The following is an 18,397-nucleotide window of genomic DNA, read 5'->3' on the forward strand; positions in this document are numbered from 1 at the left end:
CTTCTGGTGGGAACAGGGGGAAGAGGAGGCCACTTTTCCCCCTATGACTGCTACTGTAAGGAGAGTAGCTACTGTAAGGAGAGTAGGCCTGAAGCTGGAAAGGTTCAGGAGAGAGCCTGCCTCAGAGTGAAGCCAAAACAAAGGGGAGCACTGTTGAGAAATGAAGAAAAAACGAAATCCAGGAGATGCGATCCAGCTAAGCTGCAAGCTAGTGCCCCCTGCAGGTTTTTCGGTTCCTTGGGCCAGTGCATGTGCAATTCCACCCTCCCCAATATGTTTGCTTTGAATCAATGTGAACTGATTTTGTCCCTCAAGTGGAAAGAGTCCTGAATCAGTTAAGATGCTTATAGCTGCAAGTAGAACACCTGCCTAAAAATGGCTTCAACCACCGATGTTTGTTACTTCATATAGCAGGCAGATCTAGAACTGTCAATTCAACAAAACAACAATGCAGTCAAGAATCCAGGCTTCCCAGCGGTCCCTCTTGGCAATCCTTAGCATTCTGGCTTTTGTCTCTGGGCCACAGTGTGACTGCAGGACGTGCACCAGTGCTCCAGGCATCACATCCTCATAGGATGGCATCAAAGGTAGGGGAGTTTTTTTTTTTTAATCAGAGAGGACAGAGTGCGCTCCACTCAGCCCTTCCCCGTGGTCTCACGGGCCAGATCGGGGTTTCATACTGCCTTCCTGTCTTCACGCCATTCAACCAACAATGGCAAAGGACAGTGGAATTATCGTGATGGCATAAAGACCGTCTTGACCTGGAGGGCACTGTGACAAGATTCCTGATCAAAATTAGGGTGTTTTCAAGGAAGGAGGGGAAAATGGCTCTTGGGTAGGCAACCAACAATGTCTACTGTAATTCCTAAAACAAGCACTGGTGTTTGCTAACCTGCAGTTACCCAAACATTCAAAGAGTGAACATGACATTCCAAATCAAATTAAAAGAACCATCCTTTCCATGTGCATAATACCTAAATATACATCAACTACAGTTCTTATTCTAAGAAACTATGAAAACTGAGCCCCAAACTGTACATTCCTTGGAGTCTGTTAGGTATTAGTTGTGCAGGTTATTTTCAGCATGCCAGAGAGCAAGAAAGGGGTGTTAATAAATGACCATTCCATGCTTTGAGCTCGAAGACTATCTCTTTAGCTAAGGTTGTTTGAATCTGCCAGGATGTGCAGCTCTAGAGACTGCTGAACCAAATGGGAACTCTGAGGAAAATTGCTTCCTAATTCTTTACAAAGACCAGAACTCTCCAGTGGTGTCTCTTCCTTAAGATATGCATCACTGGGGGGGATGAGGCTTGCATGAGACGGTAATGCAAAAGCCCACAGGCAGGAACCTGACACTTAGTAGCAACTGAAGCCCAGGAAAACACAGGAGGGGCTGAGCCAGGATACAGGAATGCAGAAGGCACAAGAGAAGGTGAATCAAAGTCTGAATGTTCACCTCCAAAGCTAACCTAAACCATTGCTGTCCTGTAAAAGTATTATTACACACGCTAAACAAAACCTCCAAGACAAAGAAAATTAACTTACAGAGCATCAGTGGTGATAAGGAGAAATTAAATACCATTAGTAGGCAAGTGGAAACTAGTAAAAGTAACTACGGTATCATAAACTGATGAATGCCTTAGCTGATCTTAGTGAAAGCTTATATACTATGCCTTAAGCACCCCGCCCACATTTTAGTCTTGATTTTAATACTTACTGAAAAGTAAGGTCCCCGCACCTTCCTTCATTAACCATTTCAATTAACTTGCACTCGAGCTCGCATCTGTTATTACACTGATTCATTCCCTTTATGTAGAGGCTAATTAGCTTTTTTTCTTTTATTATTTATTACTGAAGTACAGTTGACATACAGAGGCTAATTATCTTAATAATTAACTGCCGCAGGAAACAAGAGAGAAATGTGAGGTAGAATGGAATGTTCCTGAAGACTTTAACTCTTGACTGACATGGAAGTGAGCCATTTTTCCTTCCTAAACCATCAAGTGAGAGTCCCTTCTGGCTGTAAAATTCAGTGACCCTATGAGTTAAGGGTCAATTACTCATCTTAGTTGACTTGGGTGTCTGCAGAGCCTAGGAACAGAGGTCAGTGTGCCCCAAGGGTAGCTCCAGAAGCAGAAAGGCCTTCGAGCTACATAGAGGGGGCCTCTATGTGATCTTTAGGTGGTCAGCACCCCTCTCTGAGCCACAGTGTCCTCGTCTGTAAAATGGGATCATAACACCCTCTTGGCAGCTGGCAGTGAGTATTAAATGAAACCAAGAATGAACCACATCTCGTGTGGTTCCTGGCACTAGGAAGGCACTGGAAAAATGGTATTGTTACCGCTTTTATTATAGGATTGCCGATAAGCACTTACCTAAAGAAACAACCGCAACACTCTCCGGCAAGAAATGTAATCTGTATTGGATCAGTAGATGCACCAATATGATGCAGATGGCTGTGGGGAAAAAAGAAGACATCGTTAGAATGGCACAATTTTAAGTAATAAACACCAAGTTCAAAGCCGCGGCTATTTCTGGGGGTGTTGCCAGGAAAATGTATGTACAAGGAACAATGACACAATAAACTGCAGTTGTATTTTCAAGCTCTTATTTCTTAACCTGGAAACAGACCCACGGTGTTCATAACACTGTCTCCATATTTCTTTATATGCCTGGACTACTGTGTTTGCTAGGAGTTATGAGAGAATAACGCACACCTAATGTTTTTCTAACTTGTTAAGCCTAATACCATCATTTATTTGAATCTCTTGGATTCTGAGAAAAGTCTTCAACTGTTTTGACATAACTGGAAAACTTGAAATGGTGAGAAGGAAGTCCATGAAATCAATCACTTTTATGCAAATATAACTGCCACAGAAGATGTTGACACAAAGTATTTTGCCACCGTGTGATTGGTTCCCTTTTAACAGAGAAGGAAGTGAGAATATTATACAGAGTATTGTACAAAGAGCACAAAGTAAATACTTTGAGAACATCAGTGACCAAAAGATGGGGTGCCTGATCCTCACTTGGGTACCAGGGGTCCCAATGGTTAAGGGCTTCCCATGAGCCAGGCACTATATTGAACACTTCCCAAACACTTGCTCACTTGGCGCCCAACACTCCTCTTAACTAGTTATTATTATCATAATCTCACGTCACTGGTAGGTGCTGCAGGGTTGAGCCTAATTCCAACCCCGGACCCTTAACCACAGGCACCCACTACCTCCCTCCCAACTGCCTCCATTCCTCAGTCACCAAAATAGGAGTAATGTCTGACTTTTCTCACAGAGGTGGTATCATGAAAGAAAAGAAAGGAAACAAGAGGAGGTAAAACTGTTTGAAAGAAAAAAGTATTTCTGGACACCCCACAAAGCATACTTTCACATAAATAATTCCTAGATGTAATTTCATGGTCCCAATGCAAGTGTGCATGTCTCTTTTTTTCACTACACGCCTAGGTGGTATACCATCTCATTAATCATAGTATTTCTTAACAGCACTAAAAATAATTGTTGATTTTTTTTGTAAAAGGAAACGTTTAAACAATCTGCAGGGAGGTTAATGGCCACTGTTAGAGCCTGCACATACAAACTAGGTATCTTTAGGCCCACCAAAAAGTACCAGGTGACCAGAAAAAGGAAATAGTTGTACATAGAGAAACTGCATCTCCTTTCGTTCTGTGCTTTAAACTATCAATCTGTGGTGTTACTTTGTTATAAATATTTAACCTCGTTAGAAAAATCCTATATTAAATGCTAAGAGCAAGAAAAAAAATGTTCTAATGCATAAGCACAACATCTGTCGATAAAGGCAGGCCTATTGTCTATAAAGGCAGGTACGTAAGTACACTGAATACAGATCTAGGGAGTTCGCTCAGCTTCTGGTCCTCTTCTGCACCAAGCCAGAGGAAAAAATTGATTTAAAAAGTTTATCCTAATAAATCAAACATCAATTTGTACCTTTAAAAGCAAAGGGGAGGGCTCCTGAATGGCTCAGTCAGACCCCTGACTCTCAGGATCAGGAGATCCAGCTCTCTCCTTCTGTGCCTCCCCTCCCTATCACTCTTTAAAAAAAAAAAAAAGGAGCAAAGGGGGAAAACTGTCTATCAACAGAAAGAGCTAAATAGGAGGCTTATCAATGCCAGGCAGCCACTTAAAAGAATGAGATCTGAAAAAAAGACCCACAGAATGGATGAGTATTTCTAAATCATTTATCTGATAAGGGTCTAGTAACCAGAATACATAAAGAACTCTTACACTTTAACAACAAAAAGACAAACAATATGATTTAAAAAATGGGCCAAGAACCAGAAAAGATATCTCTCCAAAGATACCAATGCCCTATAAGCACAGGAAAAGATGCTCAACATCACTGGTCATTAGAAAAATGCCAATCAGGACCATGAGATACAACTTCACACTGAGATGTCTGTAATTAAAAAACACAACACGATGGAAAGTAACAAGTGTTGGCAAGGAAGTGGAGCCACTGGGACACAGGGGCACTGCTGGAAGGGATGTAAAATGGTACGGCCTCTGTAGGAAGTTCGGGAGTTCCTGAGAAAGTTATACATAGAGTAAGCATTTAACCCAGCAGCTCCACTCCTGGGTATGTATCCAATAGAAATTGAAATATATGTCTACACAAAAACCTGTACACAAATGTCAACAGCAGCACTATTCCCAACAGCCAAAACATAGAAACAAGCCGAATGACCAACAATCGATGAACAGATAAATATAATGTAATATATCTCCATGAGATTATTATTCACCCGTAATAATGAACACACTACTAACACACGCTACAACACAGAGGAACCTTGAAGATACAATGCTAAGTGAAAGAAGCCAGGCGTAGAAGGTCACATACTGTATGATTCTATTTGCTTGAAATGGAATAGGCACATTCCTAGGAATAGAAAGCAAAATAGTGTTTACTAGAGAGTGGGGGTAGGGGATGGGGAGTGACAGCTTTTAAAGGGTACTGGGTCTCCCTTTGGGGTGATGAGAACATTCTGGAACTAGATAATGGTGGTGGTTGCACAACACTCTTGAGTGTACTAAATGCCACTGAACTGTACACTGCAAAATGGTTAAAATGGGATATATTTTATGTTTCTTTTAACACATACACCTTCTTTAAAAGAAAAAAAGATGAAGTAGATACAAAAAAGAGTAGAAACGTAAAAAGACCTCTAAGACATTCTGAGATAAAAAAGCAAGTTATAGGAACCTATTTACATTAAAACAAACAAAATACAAACCAGATGTGCCTGTATCTGTGAATGTGCTTATGAACATATACATGTATATACACATCCATGCTTTCAGGAATATTCGGGAAAAAAATAAGAAAGGACAAAAACTTCCGTGTGGTGTGGAGGACAGGTATACCACAAGTTAATATGCTTCTAAATGTTCATGCCCGAAGTAATAATTATGGAAACTATATTAAAACATAGGCACATCAATTTTAATAACTCCATTAAATTTAAAGGCCCATAAAATGTGTCAAATGACGCTACTTGTTAACTCTAATGTAAGTCAATAAAAAATGACTCACCATTGTTTCTGCAGAGTCCAAGACCATCAAGGGTTAAATCAACTGATTTCAAGCTTTTAAAGTCAAAAGTAACTGGTGTTTTGGCATCCCTCCTCAAAAACAGGATACACTATAATCCTTTGTCAAGCTTGTAGGACATAACAGTTATACTTTCATTTGACTTGACTAAAATAGTAAACAAAAGCAGCATCTGGGGCACCTGAGCGGCTCAGTGGGTTAAGCTTCTGCCTTCAGCTCAGGTCATGATCTCAGGGTCCTGGGATCGAGCCCCACGTCGGGCTCTCTGCTCTACGAGGAGCCTGCTTTCCCCCCTCTGTTTGCTTCTCTGCCTACTTGTGATCTCGGTCTCTGTCAAATAAATAAATAAAATCTTAAAAAAAAAAAAAAAAAGGCAGCATCTGAGGGGCTCAGTTAGTTAAATGTCTGACTTTGGCCCAGGTCATGATCACGTGGGTCCTGGGATCAAGCCCTGCATTGGGCTTCTTGGTCAGTGGAGAGTCTGCTTGTCCCTCTTCCTCTACCCTTCCCTGCGCTGTGCTCTCTCTCTCAAATAATGAGACACAGAAAACAACTGGGGGAGGGGCAGGCAGAGGGAGAGGGAGAAGCAGGCTCCCCGCTGAACAGGGAGCCCAACGTGAGGCTCCAGGACCCTGAGATCATGACCTGAGCCGAAGGCAGACACTTAACAACTGAGCCATCCAGGCACCCCAGTAAAAAAAATCTTAAAAAAGAAGTAAAATAGTAAACAAAAGTGGTTACATGTGTTCCAGGTTAGGAGTTCCTGAAGTCTAGAATAAACTAGGTACTAGTATTTCCCTCAATTCACTGTAGTTCATGTATTTAGTGAGTTTGCACTATCAACTGCAATTCTTTTTTTACTTTATCAGATGTATATTGTTCAGACATCTAATATATAAGACATATAATACTCTGTTGATAATATACAAGAAAAGAGTAAAAATGCCTCCAAATTTCTTGAAAAAGAAAGCATTCCATTCTGCTCATGCATGCTGACCTACGCATAAAAAGTGGAGATACCGATTCATAGCCTGCCCAGAGCCTGATACCGATTCATAGCCTGCCCAGAGCCTGATGAGGTAAAAACAAAACCCCCGACACGAGAGTGACTCTAGAGTCTAGGCTCATGATCTGCTTGAAAAGACGATCCAAGTAAAATTTTTGCCCTAATAAATAACAGTTCAGACCCTTCCTGCCCCCACAGGTTACCACTGCACAGGGTTTTGCCAGGACCAAAAAGCATTCTAACAGCCTGTTTTGTGGTTTCTGGCACAAACTAATCTTCAGTGCTCCACACCCTGAAAATTACTCTGAAAATCTGACTTACCCTTATTATCTTCCCAGGAAACAAAGTAACTACAAATCTCAAGTTTTCTTCCAGGCCTGCCTTGTATGCTGCCGACCTTATCAAACTGACAACAAAGTAAAGAAGCTAATAATACTGGTCCTTCAGGATTAAGGATTCAGGTACTAAAGAATTCTTGATCAAGAAGAGTTACGGCTTTTCTTTAAATTCAACTAATATCACAGAGAAAAAAGGAAAAACAAAAAGAGTCCTTGGTTGTTGAAGTAATCCCCTAGAAGCAGAACTCAACTACATTCACAAGGTACACAAGTACTGCAGCATATCAGGTCCATGGGGGACACTGTACACTTGTTTGTATTTTTCAGTATTCATTTTAAAAAGTTGTGCAGGGTTTTTTTGTTTTATTTTTAAGTAGGCTCCTTGACCGGCGTGGAGCCCAGCATGGGGCTCAAACTCACAACCATGGGCTCAAGACCTGAGACCAAGGGTCAGATGTTCAAGCAAATGAGCCACCTAGGCCTCCCAATTTAAAAGTTTTTTTGAGAGATTAGACTAAGCCCTGGGATTTTAAATCAAATGACTAGATTATTAAAATTATTTGACTATTAATAGAATCCAAATGTAAATGTGAAAGAAGTTCTAGTTTTCTTCAAAGAAGTCCTCAATGACATCGGTGAAATGCTCTGTACCTTTCAATCAGGTTATACTTCCCATTCCTCTGAAAAGACCTAATCTAATCAGAAATATGGCTCAGTATCCTGAAAAGAAGAACAGAAAATGTAAATATGCCAACTCTACTCTTCCAAGAAGTTTGGATTTGGGTCAAATTTGAAGCTTTATTTCTTCCTTTGTCAGCTAGTACAAAGTGGTTGTGCAGTTTCAATTGTTCGGTGTTTTTTGTTTGTTTGTTTGTTTGTTTGTTTTTTTGGTCTAAAACACTTGTCTGAAGTCTCTGGGAGGCATCTAAATTATTGCCTTTTACCTAAACTTCTCAACTAAGGTCTGGCAATCCAAATATTAATCTCTAGTCTCCCAAAAACCAGGCATATCAATTGCTTAATCTCTCTGGGCCTAAATTTTCTCACTCATTACCGGAGAAGGTTGAACAAAACAAGACTTTTGAGAGTACATCTGTTCAAAGAAAAAATGGTATTAAGTAAACAATGACATAGGTGGTACGCAGATATGGCAGAAGTCCTAACCACAGTTAATGGGAGCCAGAGGGTAAGAGAAAGGATGTTTGATCTTTTACGCGGCAACAAAACCTTTAATTAAGTAAAATTTACACAGAAGCCTAATGGGAGACAAAAGGCTGCTCTGGTCAGAAAGTCAGATGCCCTCCCATTTGACTTAACCCACCTCCTGCTCCCAGCACTACCCACACACATACATTGGTGAGCGGGGTTTGAAATCCACTAAATGAGAAGATGGTCAAGGTTCCTTCTAGGTCAAAAATCCCTTCTTTCTTCCAAATGACATCTAAGATATTCTATAAAGAGCTCTTCAAAATTACTAGGCTCGATGACTTTATGAAGAAAAAGGAGTACCCTGTTGTGTTATGAATTGATCATTGTCCCTCAGTGTTTGATGTCAAACCAAATGGAAGAAAGACCTGAAATCAAGTAAATGGTGTCTCAGACAGGGTTGACCTTAGAGACAGCACACACAGACACTCAATATGGCAGATGAGGGGGTGTCCACATTCACCTAGGACGAGGAGGCTGAAGAAGATGGTCATGCCGCTCGACTGTTCCTCCTGCTGAGCCTGCTCCCCTGTTTGCACAGGGAGAATGGGCTTGGCAGGAGTCGGGAGCACCAGTTTCGTGGTGACAACCAGGGTAGTGTGGAGGGTGACATTGAAACCTTCGTGAGTTGTGTTAGGGAACCTGTTGGACATAAAAAGCAGCAGGATTAGACAAAGGGAAAAGGGCCCTGAGTATCAACACACATACACAAAGGAGAACCTGGCACAGAGGACGCTGGGATTCACGTCTTAACAACCACCAGGCAGGTCTCAGACAGAAACTGATTCAGAAAATTCCTGTCTGCCATAGCAGAGAGTACCAGTGGCTTCAGGTGCTCCAAACACAGCCACTTAGAGGACAGGAACAAGGGCAAATCAGGGCCAGTGTAGAAATCAAATGCCGCCTGCTCTCTGGCATTTAATGGGAGGATTTAAATGGAGACAAACTGAAGTCTCATCACATTCCAAGATCCGACGTTATTTACTTGGCGCCTTTATTTCTCCTGTTTACATTCTTTTCCTTGAATTATAGCAGCAAGCTGAAGAAGTCACCCAATTTACCCAACTGTTGATCTGGCTAGAACACCCCATCCCACTTTACAAAAACCTTCTCAGATTTCTAAAGGCTCAAATGTAACCTTCTCTGTAATACTGCACCCACCCCACTTCCGTTCTTCACAGCGCTCTCTCCTCACCCTGGGATGGGATTGTAAACTAGTGCAATATTCACATAATAATCACTGCAACTGTGATTATAATAGCTCATGTTTATTGAGTAAATGCTTCACATCAGGGACTACATAACACACAACCTCTCACTTAATAGGCATATCGGGCCTAAGGTGGGGACTGTTCCTTTCCCTTTTTTACCCACGAATAACTGAAGCTCAGAGAGGTTGCATAACCTGGCCATTGTCTCAGCTAACCAAGTTTGAGCCCCAGCTTGAAATCACTGGGCCATACCACCTCTTTTGCTTTGTGTGGCTGAGGCCCAGGTTTGGTGTCCACAATAGCGCATTTGCTGAATAAAGACAAAATGAAATGACCATCCAGCCAGCCAAGAGATATATCTGAAAAGATGTCAGGGGAGGGAATCGGATTTCAACCATGGGGGCTCCTTCTTAATTTTTACAAACCCGTTCGCACAGATGGGGCATCTATAACATGCAATGGGTTGTGCCCAGCAGATATGGGGAGGGACTAAAGAGTGACGTCCTTCCCGATAAGTACCAGGACACAGGACCCCCATCTCGCCCCCCATCTCTATCTCATCCCGTGTAGTTAGCCCCTTAGCTCTTCCCACTCCAGCCATCCTGCCTTTCTTTCTGTCCCTCAAAGGGACTAAGGTCTTCCCTGCTTCTAGCCTTTTGCATTTGCGTGTTCCCTTTCCTATCCCTCCTTCTCATCATCCTGACACTTCCTTTTTCTTTTAGCACTCTGAAATCCTCTTGCTTGCTTATGGTCTTTCCCCACTAGAATGGAAACTACCTGAGGGCGGTTCCTGGTCGGCCTCCTTCACTACTATCTGCCCAGGGCCTGGAATAGAGTAAATGGCCAACAGTTAACGAATGAATGAGATTCGGTGGAGGAGACAGATGCGGAAAAACCACCGTTACCGTGGAAGAGGCCACTGGCTAAGTAGTGGGTGGGGGACTTCCTGGAGGAGGAGGCGGGGCTCTCCCTGATTATCAGAAGACCGAAAACTGGGAAAGTGGAATTTGGGTTTCGGGTTCGGCCAGACGGCTTCTGAGGCCTGCCCTGGGCTGCCGATACCCTACACGACGATCCGACCTCAAGGAGGCTGCAGGGCCGGGTTCGGCCCAGGCCCGTCCCTCCCGCCCTCCTCGCTGGCACAGGCATGGTCAGTCCTGGCCAACCGGCACAAGGAGCTCCGCCTTTCAGGGCCAGAGGGCGGCCTGAGGCACTCGCTGTCACCCGCCGGGGCCCAGCCCTGCCGCCTCCGCCGCCCGGGAAAAGCCCACTCACTCCTCTTCCGCCATCTTCTCCCCCATCCTGCGGAGCCTCCAAGACCACCAAGTTCGGAGCCGGGGGCTAGCTGGTACTGCTTTTGCTTCCGGCTTCCGCTGGAGGCGCGGGCGGGCGGACAAGCGGGGGGGCGGGGCCTCAGCCGTGAGAGGGCGGCCCTTCTGTCCCTTCGTCTCTGTGGCCTGAAGGTGGGAGGACCCGGCCAGGGCACTTTCAGGACAAACGATCGGTTTGGACCTTATGACCTCCTGGCCCCATGAAGTTTCGGTTTTTCTTCATTCTGGGGCGGGGAAGCTTTGAGAGCAACTCGTGTGAGGTCATTGTGACTCACTTTGAGAGCAGGCGCTCTCCACCCAGTATCCAAGACTTGACACCGATAGTTGGGACGGTAGCTTCTGGCCAAGGCTGTGCAGAGGGATCCCCAGGGGACACTTCCCCAGCCTGAGCCCCAGTTTTCCTCCCTGTAAAGAGGACTAGCCACCTGGCCTTGCAGAACTGTGCAGTATTCTATTTGTAAACATTTACTGAGTTCTGATTATATGCCTATCATTAAAATAGAGGAGGATGAGCGGTGCCTGGGTGGCTCGTGGGTTAAGCCTCAGACTTGATTTCTGCTCAGGTCATAATCTCAGGATCCTGGGATCGAGGCCCCCCGCTCTCCTCTGAGTTTAGCTGGGCATCTCCTTCTCTCCCTGTTTCTCTCTCTCTCCCTCTGCCCTTCCCACTCTCTCTAAAATAAACCTTTAAAAGATAATAAAATAAAATAGGGGATGATAACCTAGACCTGGATCATTTGTTAATTTCATAAGTAAATCAACAAATACCGATTAGACACCTCTATGTGCCTATCTGTGGTCTCTGGGGTTGAGGTTACAGGAAGGAACAAGGCTTATGGGGTAAGAGAGACCCCATCAGGAGGACTTCTCCCCTTGTGTAAGGCTTTGGGTTTGACTCCACCTCTGCTGTTGCTACCTCCTTCCTGGTCCAAGCCATCATACCTCGTAGCAGCTGTCGTAGGTCTCACTGGCTCTGTGGCTGTTCCCTGTGGTCTTTCACACAGAGGACCCCAGTGAGCCTTGAAAAAAATTTTTTTTCTTTAAGTTTTTTTTTAATCACTTGAGTAATCTCTACACCCAACATGGGGCTTGAACTCAAGACCCTGAGATCAAGAGTCTTATGCTCTTCTGACTGAGCCGGCCACACAGCCAGCACAGTGATCCTTTAAACCCCTAGTCATTCCCCTACTTAAAACCTCCACTGATGGGGCACCTGGATGGCTCAGTGGTTACGCAGGTTAAACGTCTGCCTTCAGCTCAGTTCATGATCCCAGGGTCCTGGAATCGAGCCCTGCTTGGTTGAGGGGCTCCTGACTCAGCAGAGAGTCAGCTTCTGCCCCTCCCATCTTCTCCTCTCATGATCTCTGAAATAAATGAAACCTTTAACACTAATAATAACAATAAAAATAAATAAATAAAACCCCCACTGACTTCCAATCTCAGTCAAAGAAAAGAAGACTTGGAGAATCCACAGGACTCAACAACCTGCCCCTTTAGTCCTCTGAGGTCAGTCCACTTTCCCCCTTCTGCACATTTTTCATTGTGGTCACAGTGGCTTCCCCTGTGTGCCTGAAACACACCAGGAACACTTCCACCACTGTACTTACTGCTCGGGCCTTTGTCTAGAACATTCCACTTTTGAATTGCCCCTTGGAGCTCAACTTTTCCCACTCTGGGGCTTTTTATTTAACCTTTACCTTGTTCATAACGACTTCGCCAACCACCCTGTTTAAAATCTAAAACCTGGGGTACCTGGCTGACTCAATTGGTTAAGTGTCTGCCTTGGATGAGTCCATGAGTCCCGCTTCAGGCTCCCTGCTCAGTGGGGAGTCTGCTTCTCCCTCTCCCTCTGCCCGTCTCCTAGTTCATCCTCTCTCTCTCAAATGAATAAATAAAAATCTTTATTTTTAAAAAATATTTTATTTATTTGACAGAGAGATATCACAAGTAGGCAGAGAGGCAGGCAGAGAGAGGGGGGAAAGAGAGAGGGAGAAGCTCCCTGCTGAGGAGAGAGCCCAAGGTGGGGCTCAATCCGAGCACCCTGAGATCAAGACCTGAGCCAAAGGCAGAAGCTTAACCTGCTGAGCCACCCAGGCACCCTAAATAAAAATCTTTAAATTAAAAAAAAGAAATAACAGTAATAAAATCCAAAGCCTTCTCTGGGTTATTTTTCTCCGTAACACCTACCATTTGATATGTTTTACTTCTACATTTGCTTACTGTCCTCCCTCCAGGAGGATGTAAACTTCCTGAGTGCGGAGGTTTTTGTCTGTTTTGTTCTGTTTTATCTCCAGTTTCTAGAGCAGCACCTAGCACATAGTAGTAGGTACTCAATAATAAATGATCATTGAATAAATAAAGGAGAGAGTTAACTCGAGACGTGTTAGAAAACGCAAGGGTTTTTAGAAGAGTGCTCTGACCTGATTTTTTAATCAGGACCCCTTTGCTTGCTTACAGAGAGTTGGGCGGTTGGCAGCCCCCTGACCAGCTAGGAGGCTTCTGCACTAATCTGGGTGAGAGTTGATGGCAGTTTGGGTTAAAGTGATATCATGGAGATGACAGGAGTGAATAAAGGCAGGATTTGCTGAGGGACTGTGGTGTGTAAAGGAAGAAGAGGAGTCAAGGATGATTTCAAGGTTTTGGCCCTGAAGAACTGCGTGGAGAAGAGATTTGTCTGGCTCCTACCCAGAATCCTGTGCCGCTCTAGAATCTCTTAGGGCTGTTGTCAAAGCCAACAGAGAATGTGCTTAGGATCAGCCAACATTTACTGAGTTCTTCCTGTAGGTGTGGTGCTGAGCTTTTGTTTCCTTAAGTCTTTACTTCTTCTTCTTCTTCTAATTTTTTTTGCGGGGGGGGGGGGGGGGGGCAGATACTATCTTATCTATAAACCCCAGCACAGAGAAGTTAAGCCACTTGCCTGTAATCACACACTGGGAAATGCTGAGTCTGGAATGCAGGCACAGAGTTTTGTTTTTACCAAGTACCCCCTGTTGCTCTCCATGGCCTCAGTTTCTCTGGTTCTAAAATGGGGCCAACAGCCTACTTCTCTCCTTTATCACAGAGCCTGTCAGAAATGAACCGGCTCATAGAAGATTGAGAGTGGGGTACTCTCTGAGTCAGTCTCCTTCCAGCCTGGCCGGAGTCAAACCCCTGGGAGCTGGGGGTAGGACTTTTCTATCAAGCTGCCAACTGTGGGCTACTCAGGATGAAAGCTGCTTCCTGAATTCTCTGAGGGCTGCCCCATTCTACGTGGCATTCCACCTTGTGCCCTTGCCACAGATCCTGTGGTCATGGGCTTGCTGCCAAGCAGGAGTCTGTAGAACACCTGCCCTTAGGCAAATCCCAGGCCTTTCTCACCTATTCCTGGGAACAAATCTGAAATCCCCGGTCATTACCCCCAGGAAGGCAAATAAAGCCACTCCCCTTGCAGTTCCTAGGCTCCTGGGCTGTCCCAGGCCAAAAAGAGGCTGGAACAGGGCACGCAGTCCCAGTTCTCTATCCCAAGTCAAGATCCATGGCTCTGTGACCCTGGGGCACTACTGCACCTTCAGAACCTCAGCGTCCCATCATAGTTTCTGACAGAGCCCCTCTTTGGAAGGCTGATACAGGATTAGAGTGAAGCTCTTACCTTAGTTCCCTGTTCTTTCTGCCCTTCTACCCCCAACCTTCCTCTTTCTTGCCATGTTGTTCTCAACTTAAATGTTACCTCCTCAGGGTGGACCTCCCTGACCATTCAGCTTAAAGCAAGGCTTAGCAAACTTTTTCTGTAAAGAGCCAGATGGTAGATATTTAGGGTTTTGTGGGCATTCCGATCTCTGTTGCAACAACTCAACTCTGCCGTTGCAGTGGGAAAGCAACCATAGATGATTTAAATAAGAGTGGCTTTGTTCCAATAAAACTTTATGGATATTGAGATTTGAGTTTCTTGTCATTTTCATAATACTAGTTTTCAACCATTTGAAAACATGGAAACTACTCCTAGTTCACAAGCCATTCAATAGCAGATGGCAGGCTGTTCCACTGGGGGGCCGCTGACCCAGGTATGTAGTCTTAAACATAAGTCTGTCTTTCTTTCTTTCTTTTAAGATTTTATTTATTTATTTGACAGACGGAGATCACAAGCAGGCAGAGAGGCAGAGACAGGGAAGCAGATTCCCTGCTGAGCAGAGAGCTGGGTGCGGGGCTCAATCCCAGGACCCTGAGATCATGACCTGAGCTGAAGACTGAGGCTTTAACCCACTGAGCCACCCAGGCGCCCCAGTATAAGTGTTTCTGAGACACTTATCACAGTCAGCTTTTTTCCTTCCTTCTTTTTTTTTTTCTTCCTGAGTTTATCATCCTGTTTCCTCTATCAAATCTAAGCCCCCTGGAAGCAGGGCGACTGTCTCTCCCTTCTGCATTTCTTCCATTCCTTACCTTTTCTAACATTTCTTTTTTTTTTTTTTTAAGATTTTATTTATTTGTTTTAGAGAGAAAGTGTGGGTATGAGCATGAGGGGCATGGGAGGAGAGGGGGAGGGAGAGCGACAAACAGACTCTGTGCTGAGTGTGGAGCATGATGCTGGGCTCAATCTTGTCACCCTGAGGTCATGACCTGAACCCAAACCAAGAGTTGGATGCTTAGCCGGCTGTGACATCTAGGTGCCCCCTAACATTTCTTGAACCCTCACTCTGTACCAGACATTGCTCCAAGCCCATTATCCTCAGTGACTTATTTAATCTGTATAATGACCACAGCAGGGGGGCGTCTGGGTGGCTCAGTGGGTTAAAACCTCTGCCTTCGGCTCGGGTCATGATCCCAGGGTCCTGGGATCGAGACCCACATCGGGCTGTCTGCTACGTGGAGAGCCTGCTTCCTCTTCTCTCTCTGCCTGCCTCTCTGCCTACTTGTGATCTCTCTCTGTCAAATAAATAAATAAAATGTTTTAAAAAAATAAAATAAAATAACCCCAGCAGGTACTCTGATTGGCCCAGGTTTACAGATGTAGAGACTTGATGTCTTGATGTAGGCAGAGAAACAAGCAGAGAGAGAGAGAGAGGAAGAAGCAGGCTCCCCGCTGAGCAGAGAACCCGATGCGGGGCTCGATCCCAGGACCCTTAGACCATGATCTGAGCTGAAGGCAGAGGTTTAACCCACTGAGCCACCCAGGCGCCCCTGGGAGGCCATTTTTCTGCTTAACACACCATGGAAAAAGAAAACCTGCGTTGATCTTTCCTTTATATTCACTGTTTAGTATTGTTTCACGTGGATTTATGTATGAGTTGGGGGTAATTTTTCAATGCCTATGAACTTTAATATTTTTTTTAAAAGATTTTACTTATTTATTTGACAGAGAGAGATGACAAGCAGGCAGAGAGGCAGGCAGAGAGAGAGGAGGAAGCAGGTTCCCTGCTGAGCAGAGAGCCCGATGTGGGGCTCGATCCCAGGACCCTGAGATCATGACCTGAGCCGAAGGCAGCAGCTTAACCCACTGAGCCACCCAGGCGCCCCGATCTTTAATATTTTAATGTGGCCCTGGCCACATAGCAGGTAACAGGTACTAGAATTACTAGGCAGAAATGAAAAGGTTGGGCTTGTAGAATTCAGTGGAATCAGATGCAACAGATACTTCTGAGAGAATTTCCGAGAGAAAAAAAATACAGATTCCAGGCCTATCACGGATCCCCTGGGTCTCAGGTGTGGGGCTTGGGAAACAGAGTTTCTTTTTTTTTTTTTTTTAATATTTTATTTATTTATTTGACAGACAGAGATCACAAGCAGGCAGAGAGGCAGGCAGAGAGAGAGAGGAGGAAGTAGGCTCCCTGCTGAGTAGAGAGCCCGATGCGGGGCTCGATCCCAGGATACTGGGATCATGCCCTGAGCCGAAGGCAGAGGCTTTAACCCACTGAGCCACCCAGGCGCCCCTGAAGTATGTGTTCTAAACACAGCTCCCCAGTGGGGTTGAGCTCAAGCTTAACCAGGGGTGACCTGCTTGACAACATACCAACATACGTGGCTGACACAAACATCCAGGAGTATGACTTTGTTTTGAAAATCTGCTTTGAGGATATCTCATGAGTTTTGACCCATGATGTTGTGATTATAGTTTCTTTCTCCTTTCTTTTCTTTTTCTTTCCTGTGTTTTTTTTTAAAAGTAATCTCGTGGGGCTTGAAATCATGACCCCAGGATTAAGGGTTGTATGCTCTACTGACCAAGCCAGCCAGGCACCCCCATAGTTTCTGTTTTGAGACAAGATTTACTTAACGAGTGTTTTAGAATTTCCTACTTCTTGTTTATGTAAATTATGTATCCCTTTCCAATTTTGTTATATTTTGGCCGGGTGATATAAACTACCATTTTTCTGCTTTTATGACTTCACAGAGATTTTTCTTTTAAAGATTTTATTTATTTACTTGAGAGAGAGAGAGAGAGAATAAAGGGTGGGGGGAAGACAGAGAAGCAGACTTCCCATCAAGCAGGGAGCCTGATGTGGGGCTCGATCCCAGGACCCTGAGATCATGACCTGAGCTGAAGGCAGAGGCTTAACTGACTGAGCCACCCAGGCGCCCCATGACTTCACATAGATTTATTCCATCATCTAATTTATGAATATTTTTTAAGATACAGGGAGAAATGGAAAAGTTAAATTTTTTTGTTATTAGAGTATAAATATTGATGTCTGTATAGCAACTTACAACTTATATTCTTTAAACTCTTTATTCATTTTTGTTTTTTAGACTGTAGAAGACAGAATGCATAGGAAATGAAGGAATACCTTTGACAAACATAAGCATTAACATTTTGCATAATAGAAAATGCCAAAAATAAGTTTCTTCCTAATTATATTTTAACCAAAAACAAGTACTCTGAAAATATAGTTTATAAATGAAACTCTGAACAAGTCGATACTATACAGATGCCAGGACTCCGAAATCTATGAATTCAAGAATTCTCATGCTCACTGATGAATCACTAAATTCTACCCTTGAAACTAATAATACACTATCTGTTAATTAAATTGAATTTAAATATAAAATATAAATAATATTTTAAAAGAATTTTATGCTCTTCACACAGATTTTATTTTATCTTATTTTTAAAGATTTTTATTTATTTATTTGATAGGCAGAGATCACAAGTAGGCACAGAGGCAGGTGGGGGGTGGGTGGCGGGAAGCAGGCTTCCTGCTGAGCAGAGACCCAGACATGGGAATGGATCCCAGGACCCTGAGATTATGACTTGAGCTGAAGGCAGAGACTTAACCCACTGAGCCACCCAGGTGCCCTTCTTCACTTTTTTTATTTAAAAAAATTTTTTTTTAATTTATTTTTTTAAAATATTTTTATTTATTTATTTGACAGAGACCACAAGTAGGCAGAGAGGCAGGCAGAGAGCGAGGAGGAAGCAGAGAGCCCGATGCGGGGCTCTATCCCAGGACTCTGGGATCATGACCTGAGCCAAAGGCAGAGGCTTTAACCCACCGAGCCACCCAGGCGCTCCTCCACACAGATTTTATATGTATGATAATATATATTATAGATTTTCTATATGTTATGTAAATATATATATTATACATGTATTATATTAATATATCATTTTAATTAAGATCTACTGACAGGCAACATACCTATATTGACTTTTCTTTCTTGGGTGCCTGACTTCTCCACGTCCATGTCTGGTCAAAGCAAACTAGGACACTCCCCTCCACAATTGCTTATGATAAACACACTTGGTAACCA

General features: G+C 43.8%; 1 protein-coding gene across 5 annotated transcripts in view; it reads right to left on the reverse strand.

Moving 5' to 3' along the window:
* SLC9A8 (solute carrier family 9 member A8) overlaps positions 1-10,718 on the reverse strand; it is a 70,395-nt gene extending 59,677 nt beyond the window's left edge. For 4 of the 5 annotated variants that reach the window (XR_006386118.1, XM_044262854.1, XM_044262852.1 and 1 more), the window contains exons 1-4: positions 10,623-10,718; positions 10,125-10,172; positions 8,600-8,778; positions 2,376-2,456 (exon numbers count right to left, since the gene is read on the reverse strand). Coding sequence is in view for 4 of the 5 variants with exons in the window: in XM_044262854.1 (XP_044118789.1) it covers positions 2,376-2,456; positions 8,600-8,778; positions 10,125-10,172; positions 10,623-10,648 (334 nt within the window). In the remaining variant the exon portion in view is untranslated. The remainder of the gene's footprint in view (positions 1-2,375; positions 2,457-8,599; positions 8,779-10,124; positions 10,173-10,622) is intronic. The other variant, XM_044262853.1, reaches the window with a different exon arrangement.
* Positions 10,719-18,397: the final 7,679 nt, after the last annotated feature.

The sequence above is a fragment of the Neovison vison genome, chromosome 8, assembly GCF_020171115.1.
Source record: "Neovison vison isolate M4711 chromosome 8, ASM_NN_V1, whole genome shotgun sequence".
NCBI lineage: Eukaryota > Metazoa > Chordata > Mammalia > Carnivora > Mustelidae > Neogale > Neogale vison.